Here is a 12,869-nt window from a genome sequence, read left to right as displayed (position 1 = left end):
CCACTCTCTTGATGTTGAACTTGGCATCCCCCTACGTGGTGGAACCTCTGTGGGGTGCTGGGGCTGCTGAGAGGAAAGTCAGTTTTCTGACAGGGCAGGAAGGCTTCTGGGAGGAGGTGACATCTGAAATTGAGTCTCAAAGGAGGAATAACAGGGAGAGAACATTCCTGATGATGCAGCAGGTGCAAAGGAAGGAAATGTGAAGAGCAAGGCATGGGGATTTGAGTCAAATGAGGTGAGGAATGGGCCTGGGGAGGGCCCAGGTCCTAAAGGGCCATGCAGGGATAAGTTTATCCTAAGGGCAGTGGGGAGCCACTGACAATTCTTGAGCAGTGACAGGGTCACTTTGGTTACTTGGTGCAGTTTAGAAAGGGTGAGCTTAGAGGTGTTTGAGTAGACACACGAAGGAGAGGCAAGGCTGCCTTGGGAAGAGAACAGGAGGCCACCTCTGCAGGAGTCTTCCGGCCCCCATCCACTGACCTGTGGCCATCCTACCCCCCGCATCAGCGTCTGCCATGGTGTTGTCAAGGGCCCGTAGGACACAATGCTGGTTACTCAGCTTGCTCAGTGCTTTATTGAACCAAGGCCCAAACAGATGACTCATCTGGGCCTTCAAGCACAGCCCCCCACACATCCTGAGATTCGGAATCCGGACGTGGCTCTGTCCTTGGCTTCGCTGCTTCTATAACATTTCATCTTGAATATTTCCAAACCTTAAAGTGTAAAGAGTTTGTCCACACAGACAGACACATATATATTCTTGCCGCAGGCTGTCATGCTCACTGAAATGCTTCAACTCAGCAGTTTGTGTGTGCAAGGCATTGGGCATCCATGGCTATCCATCCATCCATCCGTCATCCGTCCATTCGTCCATCTGTCCATCCACAACAAGACAGCAGCAAATTCTGACCAGTCAGGCCCCGGGGTTCACAGCAGTGAGGTCTGGGCTTCCAGGGGCTCAGGATGCAGGCCTTAGCCCTGGCCCAAGGGCCCCTGAAGAGCTAGGGTCAAGTGGCTAATTAATGTTCAGAGTCTCTAACCCCAGCTGGAGAGGGGAGCCTAATCCTCAGCCTGTGAATATCCTGAGATGGGCAACAAATCAGACAAATGAATCAAGCGTGCGGGTAACACTGAAACAGGAAAGAGTAAGAGGTTATGTTTGTGCTGGAGGTGTTCATGTGGAGGGACAGGAAAGAGAAAGAGAAAGAAAACACGGCAGACACACCCAGGAGTGCTAGAGAGGGCCCGGCCGCAGTGCCAGCTCCCCTCACAGGGAGGAATTCTGCCTTGGCCCATCCTGGGGGGCTGTGGCTTTCCTCTGGCCACATACAAACCTCTGGCCCTCTGGCCCTAGAGAAAAGGCGGGTCTTTTCTGGACATGGGAAGACAAAGGGTTAACTCAAACAAGGAAGGAAAAAAAGCAAAAAAGGTCCCTGCTGGACACAAAATACTTCCTTAGAGCTCGACATAATCCAATTTCACCAAATCAACAGGCTGGGCTCCTCCAGGGGCTGGGCTGGGGTGGGGGTGGGACAAGGGTCTGAAGTATGATTGAATGGAGACATGGGGACCAGGGCTGGGGGCAGACAGACAGGACACCCTCACTGCCCTTCCCCTGGATGGCACCTGGGGCCTCCAGCAGACCCTCAGCCCTGCAGGGCCCTAGGTGGCTGGCACCCAGGCCACGAGGAAGAGAAGGTAGGCAGGACTGGTGCTGGCCTTCACTGGTCCTGCAGGCGGCTACAGAGCTCCCGCCGGCTCCTCTCCCCAGCCCAGCTGCGTGTCTTGAGACGGAAGGTCTTCAGCTCGTCCTTAAAGGCCTCATGGTTCATGGGCCGGTAGTCCTGGGGCTCACAGAAGGTCTAGGGCAGGATGGGAGAGTCCATCAATACGGGGAATGGTTAACTCTGAGAGGAGACCTCCCTTCTCCTTGGGCAGAACCCATTCCCTACAGTCCAACCCTCCCACACCCCATGGTACCGGGTGCTGTGGGAAGAACTCCTTATAGCCGCCCTTGAGGATATACATCTCAGGATAGTAGAGGCTGGGATAGTCGTTGGCGGCTCTGTCACGCTCCCTGATGAAACGGCACCTGAGACCAGCAGGGGTGTAGGGGTCAGAGCTGGGCGTGCAGCGGGATATACCTCAGGGGACCTATTCTTTGCACCCACCCCTTTGTGGGCCATGGGGAGCCACAGAAGGCTTGAGTAAAGGAATGTCAGCCACAAGAACACTCTTAGATCATCTGGCTACTGGGTCCAGAAAAGGTTGGGGAGATGGAAGAAAGGAGGTAAATCAAGGGAGTTGTTTCTAGAAGATAGTTCACAATCTTTGTTAGAGATATCTGACCTGGACCAAGAAAGGGGAAACAGGAAGGAGAGAAGTAGACAAAATTGTAGAGATCTGTTCAGGAGGTCTGGACAAGACTTGGTGAGGATGAGAGGTGGGGAGAAGAAAGATCCGTCAAACCCTGGAAGGGTCAACATCACCGAGGTTTGGGACAGGGCCCTTGAAGGTTAAGGACACTTTTGGAGACTTACAACCAGATCTTGGGGGGGGGGGGGGGGGGTGGCAATGGATGGTGGGTGGACATGAGGCCAGATGGGAAGGATGGGGAGAGGGAAGTAGGAGGAGGGTCCCATGCAAAGGAAGGGAGGCTGAGGTCTGCTACACACTGCCAGGAGACCAGAGGCCCAGGTCTAGGAGGGGCTGGGGCTGGGCTCGGGCCTCCTGTGCATCAGATGGCTCCAGCATCCCAAAGCCTGGGCAGAGGTCAGGAGCAGACCCCCGCTGGCTGACTCACATGCGGGGACCGCGTTCAGATGAGAATTCACAGTGGAAAATGAGGATGATTCTCTTGTCCAGATTACAGGGTGTGATGGGGCTCTGTAGCAGGAAGGTCTCAGCATCCCGTTCCAGGGGCAAGTTCACAGCAGTCTGCCAGAGGAGCTGGAGGTCAGGCAGTATCCCTGGGCCTGGATGGCAGGTCCCTCCCTGTGCGGTTCCCAACTTTCAGACAGGTGACCCCACCTCTTACTGGGCAGAATCCTTCCCTAAGATAGGGTGCAGCCACCCCCCCACTGAGTCACTCTCCCCGCAGAGGAAGGACAGACCTGGTGGGTCTTCAGGGCCTGTCCTCATCAGCCCGCCTCACCTTAATGTGCCCGCCTTCATACTCGTAGGGGTACCTGCAGTCCACAATCACAAACCTCTCCACAATGTTGCTGAATTTGCCTGCCAACAGGGCTGCCATCTGTGGGTCACAGAGGTGGGTCCCAGCAGGTCAGGCTGACAGGTGGGAGCTGACCCCAACCCTCCCGCTGCCTTGGCCTTTTCCAGCCATAAAAGGTTAACAGGCAAACGTCCCAAGTGTGCCTGGAGAATGGCTCATCCCCACATACCGTTTCTGGTGAGATGTACTTGAGATCTTGGTGCTTCCCATCCACAGTCTGCAGAAGGAAGGCCTGAAGGGAAGAGGAGAGAGAGTTTGAGAAAGGGAGATGGGAGAAAGAGAGAGAGAGGAGAAAAAAAGGTGAAACTGGCAAGACCAGGAGTCAGGTAAGTATGGAGTTTCTTTTCTAAGCATAGAAGGCCACACCTGCTCTGACCTTCAAATTTAGCTCTGGTTCCGATAGCAACCAAGAGGTGCCTCTTGGGTTCTGACATCCAGGGAGCAACCCCTTTCCAAGGGGAAAGTGAAGAGAGCAGAAGAGATGAACTCCCTGCCTGCTGCCCCCACACTCTGCAAAGCGCCCGGATGAGGCCAGAGGAGGCTCCAAGCTAGATGTTAGTTTGGAAATGTTTTCCAAGGTTGGAACACAACTGATACCCCAGACAGATTTGAGGTAGAGTCAGGAGACCAAAGAGAGCCAGAGAGAGGAGTCTAGGTAAGAATAAAGGATAAGCTGCAAATGACAAAGCAGGGAGTGGGGGGAAGTGTGCTGGGAGGGGAGAGGAAGGTGCCAAAACACCTGCTGAGCTTGGGGGGTCCATACAGTAAGGGGTCAAGTCTGCGGAGGGTCCCCAGTGCTGGTACCTTGGAGTAATCCCCAATCAGTTCTCGGTGGTCACTGTCCAGGATAGTCTCAATCTCATCATGACACAAGGACTTTGAGCGGAGGACACGGGCTTTCTGTGGGGTGGATGGTGGCCAGGATCAGGGGTGGGGAGGCTGCCCCTCAGTGCCCCCATTCAGCTGGTACCTCTTTCCCTGCCCCCTCCCTCTGCCACAAACCCAGCCAAGAAGGGCTTGCGGGGTGGACTCGGACAGTGGCCGCCCAGCCCCACCCTAGGGGGTACCCACAGGTTCCTCGGCCTCCCGTTGCTCCTCTGGAGGGGTGACGCTCTTCCTCCGCTTGTTCTGTATGGGCAGGTCCCTGTCGTGGGGCCGCTCCAGCCTCTTGAGGATGGGTCGGATCACGCTGCAGGGCATGGACGGAGAACGGAAGAGCCGCTGGCACTTGCTGTATATGATGAGGTCCTGGGAGGGGTGGCAGGTAGGGGGTCAGAGTGCCCAGCCCCTGCCCCCTACTAACCCCACCTGGAGGGTAGGGCTCCACCCCTCCAAGTTCTGAGCGCCCCCCCCCCCCCAGAAACCCACCTGCTCTTGCTCCTTTTCTGAGGTCTTGACCAGTGGGGCGCTAATGAGGCTCTCCATGCCTGGGGGGACCACATTGTCATCCTGAGGCCAAATCAGCAAGGATATGGTTAACATGCAGGCAAAGGCCAAACCGCGTAGGCCCTAAGTCCTTCAGCATGGCCCTCCTCGGCCATGTCCACACAGGGTGGTCCCTTAGAACCAGGAAATTGCAGGGCCCCACTTGTTTGCACAGAATCGTGAGAAGCGTGGCCATGGTGGAGTGCCAGGCTTCCCTCTGCCCTGCAGGGCCCTCCCTCAGTGCATCACCAGTGCCAGTCGCCTGCTAGTCTCTGGTAGGCCAGAGGTCAGGCTGTGACTCCATTAGCTCCAATTCCTCTTCTGTCATTGGAATGATGGCGTAGTCTCCTTGCAGGAGGTCAGTGCTTTCCTCTTTGGGGAGATCCTGGGGAAAGACTGGTTACCTTTAAGTCACTCTCCAGGATGTCCACAAATCCATCATCTTCCTCAGAGGACCCCTGGGTGGCAGTCAGGGGGAAGCGGGATCGGGCTGGGGGACTCCACTCCTCTATTTCCATCTTCCGCTCAGGGGTGAGACACTGTGCAGGGGACAGACACAAGCTGCTCAGGGTGGGGACCCCGGGCAGCCCCCAACCCCATCCTTCTGAGAAAAGGTTCCCACTGCCTCAGGGTTCAGGATCACCCTCCACCTTCCCCCAGGCTGCCTTCAGGGGTGCCAACCCTACATGCAAGCCCACCCTGCATGGTCTGGCTCTCTTGACGTACCATCAGATCGGGGGCTGAGCTTGGTCTCTGGGCAAAGGCTTCTCTTCGGTCAGCCCACTCTTCCAAAGCATGGGCATGGCTGGGATGTGGGGGTTTCCATGGCATCTTGAAAACAAATCCATCCTGTGGGCAAGATGGGGGGGGGTGTCATCAAATGCCAGAGAACCACCCCAGCACACCCCCTTCTCTCCCTGAAGTGCTCCCACTCCAGCCTTCAGGACGCGCACATTCTCTTTGTCCTCCCCAGAGCTGCGGGCAGCTCGGCCACACGCCTCTCTCTTCCTCCAGCTGCCAGGTGCTTGGGAGTTGGTGATGTTCCGTAGCACAGGGCTGTGGCCCAGAAGCCTCACCTAGAGAGCCAGGTAGGGCAGCAGGTACTGAAGGCTGCATTCCTCTGGCATCAGCCCTGGCCCTACCTTCTCCCATCCCTCCTTCGAATCCCCCAGCTTGCCCATCCACCTCCAAAACCCCATCTCCCACAGCCAGACCAGGGACGCCAGACCACTTCAAGTCCACCCTCTGGGAGGCGACCCTGGATCCCTCCTGCCCCTCCTCAAGCCTGGGCAATGCCTGGGCCTCCAGCGTCAGGCCTCAGAGGGCACTCACCGGTAAGGACTGGAAGCGTCGAATGGCAAACTGCTCGCTGCAGAAGGAAACAGGGATGCGTCAGGGCTGAAGAGGAGAGGGCTGTGCAGGAGAGCAGGCAGGATGCCCCTCCACTGCAGAGCCCTATGCATCCCTGTGGGAGGGAATGGGACAGCACCCTCCCCATGCCTACTCCACCCAACGCAGGGGGGTGGGGGGGTGGAGGGGAGGGGAGCATGGACAGAGCCTGTGGTAGGTAGACTACCAAGACTACCAGAGCCTGCCTGAGGAAGGCTGTAGCACTTACTTTCGGATGACCCGGCTGGCTGCTTGGATGGCCTGTTCAAACCTAAGAGAGAGAAACGTCCTGTGCAGCCCACCTCCTCCTATAGCACATTGCCCACCCCCAGCATCAGGTCCCCAGTCCACAAGGCCTAGAGGCCAGGACTCAGGCCAGTAGACAGTGGAGGGAAGAATGCAGGGAGGGGGTCCAGGTACTGGGGAGGGGGGAGAGGAGAAGCAGCCTGGGATTTTGAAGGCTGCCCTGAATGGAAGAGGGCCCAGAGAATGGCAGCAATAGAGACAGCTGGGGCAGGTCACAGGGTTGCTGAGGCGCTACCAAGGCAACGGTCTCGCCAGCCTGCCCACAGGCCTTCCACCTGTATGCAAATCACCTCAGCAGGGCCATATGGTGGCCAGGAAAGGCATCCATCCATCCCATGATGACAGACTGTGGCCAACAATGTGGGTATCTCCAGGGCCTGGATGCCTTCCCTCCCCTTGTGTGGGGCGCTCCTGGCTCCCCCCAGGACAGGGGCCTAGTTTAGTGTGCCCCTGGATCAGCCACAGTGTGCCATGCCAGACCCCCTGGTGACAAATGTTCAGGGTCACATCCTCTCCTCCCTCCTATGGAATTTTCCAGGACCCAGCCTCTGTCCCACCCCCTTCTCCTGCCTTAGAAGAGGCCAGCAGGCAAAGAATTTCAACAGATGTTCCTTTTGAGGCTGGGGCACAAGCTTCTGTAGATAGGCCCCACCCCCTAGCTATGTTACCAGAGACCACCTGCCACGCAAGGCTTTTGTGCGTCTATGTGAATGCAGGCACACACACACACACACACACATGCTTCTTTCTGAGAAACTGTAACCGACACAGCAGGTGCAGAGGTGGGGGGGCCCACTAAGGGCTAGCGTCAGGGGGATGACTCCTAGGGGTGGGGAGTGGTTGTGCCCAGACAACCTGGCATCAGGAATGACCACGTTGCATTGGCTTCATTTACAATCTGCACCTGGGCCTCAGGAGTAAAGCAGGGACAGCTCTGTGTTGTCACCAAAAACGACCTGCAGTCCCCCCACCCCCACCCATTTCTCTCCCCGCTTCCTGTTTGTGAACAAACCCTGTAGCCCAGCCCAGTCTGATCAAAGGCAGTGGGAGGAAAGATAGGCACTGCTCTGACCCCAAAGCCATAGTCCCTCAGCCCAGTCTGGGATGCCCAGCTGTCCCCACTAAGGCCTGGCAGCTGCTCTCCCTGCTGGGGCTCTAACAGCTGGATGGGAACAGCTGTGGTCTGGAAGATACCACTCATGCCCCACAACCAAGGGGAAGGGATCTGTCCTCAGCAGAACTCTCTCTCCATGCTCTCTCTAATAAAGTGCCTGGTCCAGAGGTTGCCTATAGGATGGCCAAGGGCTGGACCAACCTGCCCCAACTGTTTTGTTTGGCCTATAGCAAATTCAAAGTTTTGAATCAATTGGACCATATTTTAAAACTGTTATATTTCACAGAAAAAAAAAACAAATAAACATCTGTATAGGCAAAAGAAAAACAGGGCACACACCAGGCCTGTATTCCCACAAGCCAAGGGCTGGCTGAAGTATCCACTGCTCCAGAAGCCACTATCCTCACTACCTGGTCCTGAGACCACAGTTGGCTGCTCCTATAGGAGCAGACCCTTTTCTGAGACAGGAAGCAAAGTCTCAGGACTTGGGAAGGTCAATTAGTACCAGGTATATGGGGATAAGAGGGGTCTGGGCATTCTCCCAGGCTTCCCCAGTGGGTTTATGATGAAACTGGGATTCCCAAAGGCAGGTTCCAACTCCTTGGTAGTGGGGATCTTTTCACTTTTTTTTTTTTTTTTTGAGAGAGAGAGAGAGAGAGAGAGAGAGAGAGAATATCTTAAGCAGGCTCCAAGCTCAGCATGGAGCCTGACAAAGGGCTCAATCCCACGACCCTGGGATCATGACCTGAGCCAAAATCAAGAGTCGGATGCTCAACCCACTGAGCCACTCAGGTACCCCAGTGGAGATCCCTTTTCTGTACTTACGTCTGCTCTGCCATCTGGGGGTCCATGGGGCTGGGAGAATCCATGCAAAGACCTGAGGGGACAGAGCATCTTGGTTTGAAAGTAGTGCCCATCTTCTGCACTTTCCCCCACCATGTCCCAACCCTATTCAAGAAAGAAAAAACCTGTTTCTATTTTAGATCTTGACACATTAAAAAAAAAAAAAAAATGTAACAGGGCAGAGAGAGGGAGAGAGACAGAATCCCAAGCAGGCTGTGTGCTGTCAGCATTGAGAACTTGGAGATCATGACGTGAGCTGAAATCAAGAGTCTGAAGCTTAACCAGCTGAGCCACTAGGTGCCCCTCCTTTGTATGGGTTTTTATTTTTTTTTTCAACATTTATTTATTTTTGTGACAGAGAGAGACAGAGCACGAACGGGGGAGGGGCAGAGAGAGAGGGAGACACAGAATTGGAAACAGGCTCCAGGCTCCGAGCCATCAGCCCAGAGCCCAACGCGGGGCTCGAACCCACGGAGCGCGAGATCGTGACCTGGCTGAAGTCGGACGCTTAACCGACTGCGCCACCCAGGCGCCCCTGTATGGGTTTTTAAACCAAAATTTTGCTAAGCATTTTTCTTAAACTGGCTTAAAGTAATTTGTTCTAGAAGAGATGACAGCTTTTGAAAGAAAAGGTTATAGCTGAAGGCAAGCGAATGTTATAAAATGACCAAGCTTCAGCCCTAATGCCTCCCAGGTGGGGCTGTGGTTCAGGGACTTTGGCGCCTGGTTTTAAATAGGTAAGATCTCCTCTCCCCAAGTGGGCCCCGCCCTACAGCCCGCTCAGCCAGTCTGGGCTGGGTGTGGTAAGCCCCACCAGAAGTGGGCAGGTGGAGGCTCCCAGTTGTGGGGAAAATGTTAGTGTGATTGGCAGGGAAGTGGGGAGACTCAGGCAGCCCCCCAAGTCCCCCGGGGCCCTTGAGACTCACCTGCATCAGAAGATTCAGAGGACTCAGACGACAGGGAAGATTCAGATGCTCGTCTCCGGGACAGGGATAGGCGGGTGAGCAGGCCGCCTACCTGACTCTTTGGGGTCTCACTGGGAAGGCAACAGGGACCCAGGGAAGGAGAAATGTAAACATGGGGCTCAAGAGCTGGCTGGCCCATGTTCCCACTGGCCACACCTCTGAAGGGCCCACCACTGCCCCAGAGAGGTGATGGCACTGAGGGCTTACCCTCTTCTCTGGGCCTTCTGCAGAAGCCCTAAGTGTCTTTTCTTTGTTGATTAAGAAAGAGGTGAGCCCAGAGCAAGAGCAAGAAGCTGGGCTGGAGGCCACTCTGGGGGATGGCAGGGCAGGAAAGGAGCCCTGGGGGGCCTTCATCGGAACTCTTCAGACCCCTACCCATCCACAAGCCTTTCTGGAACTAGGACCAATACTTTAGTCACTATTGCTGCTGAGGGCAACCCAGCCTGGACACTGCAGGCCTGTTCAGGAAGCAGGACCAGTGTTTAACCCCTTAACCCTGGGAAAGGACTAGGGGTGGAGGGAGCAGGGGCATGGACATGGGAGAACCAGTCTGTTCTGCCACCCTCAAGTTCCCACTCCAAGCTCAGAATCCCCTGCCTGGGGCAAAATAGTGGTGATTAGGGCAGAGATTAGGGGGGCAGCGGGGGAGGGGGGGGAGCCGGGAAGTGGGACAGTGGTCTCCAGAGGCTTGTGCTGCCAAGAGCAAGTCACCTGGAGGGTGTGAGCAGCACAGACCTGGCCCCATTGCCCTAGTCCCGGGTCCCTGAAGCAGGCTCTTACCAAGGACACCTCCCCACTCAGCCTCTCGATTCGACTCCCACGCCGGGGACCAACACCCTAGTGCGGGCCTCTCACCCCACACCCCGCGTCGGTGGGGCGCCCTACCTGCCCAGCCCGGCGAGGTTGTGCATGGTCTGGGTGAGGGTGGTGACCGGCGAGGAAGCGGCCGCGCGCTCCGGGGACCCCACGAGGCCATGAGCTCCCAGCCGGAGGCCCCGGAGGTGGCTGGGACGCTCGGCGCCACCGCGCACGCCGGCCGGACTGAGAGCCACGCCCGGCGCGGGCTCGGGCTGGGGCAGCTCCATCGCGGCGTGGCCCGCGGAAGGCTGGCCGGAGGGCCGGGCGCAGGGCGACGCCGGGCACAGCTGGCCGGGGCGAGGTGGGGAGCGGGCGCGGGGTGGAGGGGGGGAGGGAGGGAGGAAGAGCCACGGGGCCGGAGCGAGGGAGGAGAGGGAAGCGGGGAGGGTGGGGCGGGGTGGAGGGACGCAGGGACCAGCCACCAGTCCGGGAAACCTCTAAGCAGCAGCTGCCACCTCCACCTCCTTATATATTCGAAAAATAACAGCAGCCGCGCCGCCGGACGCCACCAATGGGGGCTCTGGTTAGAGGAGGGCGGGGCTGAGGGCGGGGCCCGCGGGGTGAAAGGCGCGGAGGCTCGCCCGGCCCCGCCGAGTTCCAGACTTTGGTTGGGGCTGAGGGACTGGAGTTTCTCCTGAGCCCCCACGCGCCACCCCTCGCCCCTCCAGCCAGGACTCGAGGATCTTGGCTTCCCAAATTCTGCTTCTCGGGATGTGGTTTGGAGTTACACACCCCCGGCCGAGAGGGTCTCAGAGGAACCAACACCCGCTAGGGTGGCCTCAGAGAGGACCCCCCCACACACCCCGAGATTTAACATCACCTACACTCACCAGTAGGCACCGTGAGAAGGCTCCACTCCAGGAGTTTGCCAGACAAGGCTACGAGGTGCGGTCTGGGTTTGCCACTCTATAGACCCGGACGTTGAAGCGTGGAGAAGTTCATTAACTCGTTCAAGGTCACACCGGGCAAGTGGTGGAGCAGAAATTCACCCCAGGCGCTCCTGCAGCCTCCCTGCGCTCGCGACTAACAGCGCGGAGCGTCCCTAAAGCAAAATCATCGAACGGAGCCTCCCCCCTTCCCCCGCCCCTCGCACACGAGGTACACCAGAGGTGGGGGGCTACGATACACGTGACCCCGAGGGGTCTAATTTTCTCCAGCAACCCTTGAGGAGGCTCTAATGCCTGACCTAGCCATAGGTTTTAGCGGTTGGGGCCAAAGAAGGTGTCTACGACCTCAGAACCCAATTAATGGAAGTTTCTCACACCCACCGACGGTTTGGCTAAGGTGATGTCAATGGCATCACATTGTTTAATTTGTGTCTTTGATGACGAGGGAAACTGAATTTATCACTAGTTTAAACTGAGCACCTTCGAACTAATCGCTTTCCACCAATCCTGCTTTCCTGGAATGAGACCGGAAGGCTGCACCCAAAAGTGAATGGGTGGTAAGCTGCTTTTCCATCCCATCTCCCCAGCAAGGAGTTGGCCTCTGGCGGGGTGGAGCACAGCTGGGAAAGCAGGAGCTGAGGCTTTGTGCCTCTTGCGTAGTCCCATCCCTCCTGCCAAGGTGCAGTGGGTGGGAGTGGCAGAAGGGAGGGCCTGGCGGTAGGAGGTTGGGTGGCTAGGGGACTTGCGGAAGAAGGGGATGCAAAGACCCCCAGTCCTACCTGAGAGTGGTGAGGAGGAGGGTGGGGTTCATGACTTTTCCTTTTCCCAACATTTTGCCCAGCTTCTGTGATGTGTCAGGCGCTATACTTAGTGCTGGACAGGGCTGAGGTTTCAGGTTCATCCACCCTGGATCAAGGGTCCAGCTCCCAATGTCTAGCCACTATTCACAGTCCAGGCTGTGGCTGTCCCCAGGATGGGGGACTGGGGGAGGAGACAGTCTGTGAGGCCTCCCACTTCAAAGACCAGAAATAAAACTGAAGGGTTGCGTTTTCAAAATCAACCCAGCTGGTGTTATCCCCCCCCCCCCAACACACACACACACACACACACACGAATGTGCTTACATGCTTGTACAGGGTGTGGGGAAGGTGTATCTGTGTGTGGTCAACAAAAGGTGGGGGAGTGTGACACTCTTGAATCCTTTGAAATCTCACAGTCAGAGGTCACCTCTGGGCCAGTGAGGAGAGCCCAAGACCACAGAGGGGTCATTCCAGAGCATTCCTCCCATCAGCTCTGTGTATCTTCCCACATCTCCTTTTGCCAGTTAGATCACAGATTACATGCCCAATTAAAAAAAAAAAAAGAGTCAATAAAAATAAGCTAAAATAGATATTTGCAATCATTTTGTAGGAGAAACAACTCCCCACATCCAGCCAGGTCCTGGTTACAAGGACAATTCTGGGCTTCAGAAAGCTCCACTTCCCATGAAAGGAACACCGTGCCTCTAAACTGTACACATCAAGCTGTGGGCTCACTTAAGGGGGTCTGGTGTGACCCCAGTACCTTGGCAGAAAAGAAGGAAAAATTATCACGTTTGCAAAATCCTTCTGCTTCTAAGCCTGTTCCCACACGGCACTTTTTTTTAATTTATTTTTTAAATTTATTTATTTATTTTATTTTTTTCCAATATATGAAATTTACTGTCAAATTAGTTTCCATACAACACCCAGTGCTCATCCCAAAAGGTGCCCTCCTCAATACCCATCACCCACCCTCCCCTCCCTCCCACCCCCATCAACCCTCAGTTTGTTCTCAGTTTTTTTTTTAATTTTTTTTTAACATTTATTCAT

The 12,869-nt window shown here is 56.0% G+C and overlaps 1 protein-coding gene across 1 annotated transcript; it reads right to left on the bottom strand.

Annotated features, from left to right (window-relative positions):
• Window positions 1-551: 551 nt before the first annotated feature.
• On the bottom strand, window positions 552-10,645 carry CDC25B (cell division cycle 25B). The gene is given in 16 exon segments (XM_040447584.1): window positions 552-1,862; window positions 1,981-2,092; window positions 2,804-2,937; window positions 3,155-3,253; window positions 3,402-3,464; window positions 4,037-4,132; window positions 4,304-4,480; window positions 4,601-4,681; window positions 5,062-5,196; window positions 5,384-5,523; window positions 5,526-5,733; window positions 5,990-6,026; window positions 6,276-6,317; window positions 8,292-8,343; window positions 9,236-9,345; window positions 10,160-10,645. Coding segments are annotated over 16 exon segments (1,827 nt in total). The 5' UTR covers window positions 10,360-10,645; the 3' UTR covers window positions 552-1,721.
• Between the last annotated feature and the right edge of the window lie 2,224 nt (window positions 10,646-12,869).

This window comes from Herpailurus yagouaroundi, unplaced genomic scaffold (genome assembly GCF_014898765.1).
Source record: "Herpailurus yagouaroundi ecotype Mexico unplaced genomic scaffold, PumYag 196, whole genome shotgun sequence".
Classification (NCBI taxonomy): Eukaryota; Metazoa; Chordata; class Mammalia; order Carnivora; family Felidae; genus Herpailurus; species Herpailurus yagouaroundi.
The sequence above is the reverse complement of the archived record's forward strand: the minus strand, read 5'-3'. Positions and strand labels throughout refer to the sequence as shown.